Source organism: Camelina sativa, chromosome 9 (genome assembly GCF_000633955.1).
Source record: "Camelina sativa cultivar DH55 chromosome 9, Cs, whole genome shotgun sequence".
NCBI lineage: Eukaryota > Viridiplantae > Streptophyta > Magnoliopsida > Brassicales > Brassicaceae > Camelina > Camelina sativa.
Window position 1 is genome coordinate 28,365,393 of NC_025693.1, and position 3,395 is coordinate 28,368,787.

General features: G+C 36.3%; 1 protein-coding gene across 1 annotated transcript; it reads right to left on the reverse strand.

Annotated features, from left to right (window-relative positions):
* On the reverse strand, window positions 1,447-3,091 carry LOC104712745. The gene is made up of 2 exons (XM_010429710.2): window positions 2,651-3,091; window positions 1,447-1,930 (listed from the first exon to the last, which is right to left on the reverse strand). Exons 1-2 carry the CDS (start codon window positions 3,026-3,028, stop codon window positions 1,721-1,723), a joined length of 588 nt encoding a protein of 195 aa, XP_010428012.1. The 5' UTR covers window positions 3,029-3,091; the 3' UTR covers window positions 1,447-1,720.

The window sequence follows — 3,395 nt, forward strand, 5'->3', positions numbered from 1 at the left end:
CTAGACCACCTTCTTGTTTAGTGGTAGAGATGTTTAACCAAGCCACTTTTGCCCCTTTTGCTGTTTGAGCTGATCTATGCCAGAAATACGCACTACAAAGAGTATTTATGCGTCAAATGACCTACTTTGGGAGAAAAAAAGCCGAACTCCAATAACAAAATCTGACATCATCTAATTTGTTTTTTTGAACATACAAATACACAAATACATAGTTATTTGGTTATATATTGAATATATATGATACTGTATATAGACTAATAGAATGCATATACTTATTTTCAGTTTTATTATTAGAGTTTGTGTTGTTTTATGAAGAGTTGGAAAGTTTGGGTTGGAATGCTGAGAGTGGGATAAGTACGGGTTGGAATATAGCGACGACCCTTAGAGTTTAGGATAGTTTTGTGATAAAATTGTAGTTTTTTTTCTTTGCTTTATTATGTGCAACTTTTGAGAATTGGTAATAATACCAGAATTTATTAAATCTAATCTAATCTATTGGATTTCTTGTTTGTTTTGGCCAATATACAAGTGTCGCTTAAGATTCATGTGTTTTTGTGTGTTTTTTTTGCAATAACGTGAAAGAGTATATTCATAACCTATTTATTCGTTATTTATGATTTGACCAAACTTTCAAACCCACAAGTAGAGAGGTACATTTTGGAAAAGAAATAAATTTGTAAAAAGTTTTGACTACGATATACGGTCAAACTCTTCTATTTGATTTAGGATTGATGGTTTTTGTACCAAAAAGAAAAAAAAATATCTGATATCATCTAAATTGTTTTTTTGAAAATAAAATTACACAGATACACAGTTATTTTGGTTATATATTGAATATATATGATATTTGTATATAGACTAAAAGAATGCACATACTTATTTTCAGTTTTATTATCAGAGTTTAGGATAATTTTTTTTTGTTCTTTGCTCTATTGTGTGCAACTTTTGAGAATTGGTAATAATGCCAAAATTCATTTAATCTAATCAAATTATATGTATATTTTTTTTTGGGATTTTGGATTGACAATTTTGGATGTAGAAAAAGTCTTCAGGGCATGTACGAAATTCATCATTCTTAAAAAAAGCTAATAAAAGAGTTCTCGACATAAACTTATGTCGGAATGTTTTGGGTACTGTTGGTACCTCGTATGAGTTAAATGGATGCCACATGTTCCAACTTTTGTCTTCCTAATAGGTACTTTTTCTACTACAAATAAGTAGGTTAGATAAGGGTGAGGTCGACCGATTCATGTTAATGTTACAATTGCAGACAAATCATTTTACATATACATACCAATTACCAAGGTACAACAAAATAATAATAAGAAAGTTATCATCAGGCTTGTAAGTTGATTACGAGGAGGCAGTAGCAATGTATATATATTAAACATGGACAGGCTTTGTAGCTATACTAAAGCTTTGTTTAAAAAAAAGTCAAGTATCAGCTTCCATAAAGACCACATCGCATTACACATGAAAATGCATAAAACTATCAAATTTTAACAAGATGCAGATTGAGAAAATGCTTGTTCTCTATTGGTTCTGAAAGCAAGCAATTGGGCGCCTCAAGGCTTATCAAAAACAAAAGAGTGTTACCAAGAAAGGAACTTGTTGAGTTAAGACAAGAGAACAACCTCTATATATATGGTCGATGAAAAGACTACAGTTTCGACCACATTTCAAAACGAGACCAGTGGTAGGGTATGTGATATCATATAGATCACCAGCCATACTTCCTTAAAAAATCTCTGGTTCTCTTCCTAGCTCGAGTGAATACTATTACTATGCAAGCGAGCACCCACGGAGGAAAAGTACCAATGGAGATGTTGTTCTTGATCCACGCTGGAGGGTCTTTCAATAAAAATGTTATTAAGAGCGTAACAATCACGACTCCAATAATGATTCTTGTGATGGGTTTGATCAGGGAATCCTGAAAAACCAAAAAAAAAGTGTCCAAAGACATAGTGTAATCAGATGAATCACATGATTAAAGCTGCATGTTTTCACGTTTTTTCTCTTCCAATAACCATAGACCATAATGGTATCCAGAGACTTTCTTCTACTCCAACGAATTCAGAGTAGCATGACATCCATTCTAGTGTCTACATGCATCTAGTAAATCTATGCTCTTTAACAGGCGTCTTGTAAATCATAGAGGTGTAATTCCAAGAAATTGTTTACTTACAGCAAGAATAAAGCTGAGGTTCTATGAGACACTGAATTGTCCGAATCCAATCCAAGTGAATTGAAAATTCCAGGGCAATTGAAGAGTAAAGAAGCCTAGACTATTGATGGACATGTATGATAAGGTTCATATGCACAAGCAAAACAATATCAAAAACTCAAATGAAGGCAGAAAGCTAACGTTGAGTAATTCTACTATCCACAAGGATGATGAAGAGATAAAAGCCAGGTCCAGCTGATGCAAAGCAACACTTATATCGTGACTTCCTAGGTGTTAGCTTCTCCTCAGCAGTTGTAATCAACATTACTATGTCATCTAGCACAATCCACCACAATTTCAACACACTTCATTGAAGAGTCAGTTGGGAACTACAAACTAAGCTAAGGAGATCGTTCTCTTTCCCTAATTCCTCTTGCCTAAGTGAAACTCAAAACTGTAAGATTCAAACCAAGGAACAGAGATTACCTGAGGTTCACCGTCGATGTAAATAACGGCACCATCCCTGTAAGGCAACACAGACCGGCCATTCCTAGGGTGAAATCGGATCGGAACAGCACGACCTTTCTCAACGTTGAAAGCGAAGATGGATTTGAGTCCATACTTCTCAAGAATAGATCGAACCTCGAGCTGATCCTGCTCATAACCGCCGAGATTTGACTTGAACACATCGATCGGACCTTTTCCACTCTTATACAGATGGATCTCAACTTCCGGCACCTTCCCCGCCGCGGTCTTCGATATCAATCCACCGTACGTTTGAGACTCTTCTAGCAACGGTGTAGTCTCTTCAATCTCTTGCTGTGGATCTATCTCCTCCTTCTCGTTCTCCGTCATCGATGACATGACTTTAACGATTCACCGGTCCGATCACTTTTTTCTTTCTTGTAATCCCAAGAAAGCCAAAAAATAATATTCCTCACATAACGACGACGTTTGGTTCAGTCAAAATGGGCTGGTGAGCCTTATTATGGGCCTAATTGGTATAATTGGGCAATTTGATGATTTGGTTATATGGTTATCATCAGTTGTCTTAACGGAGGAATAGATTTCTCCGGCGTGCGTGCGGAGAGGTTTGAAGAGATGGAGGCAGCTTTGGGACTTCTGAGGAGAATGCCGCCGAAGCAGTCGGAGACGGCTCTCTCTGCACTTTTAAGCCTCATTCCTCAACATTCTTCCGATCTTCTCTCTCAAGTCGATCTCCCTCTTCAGG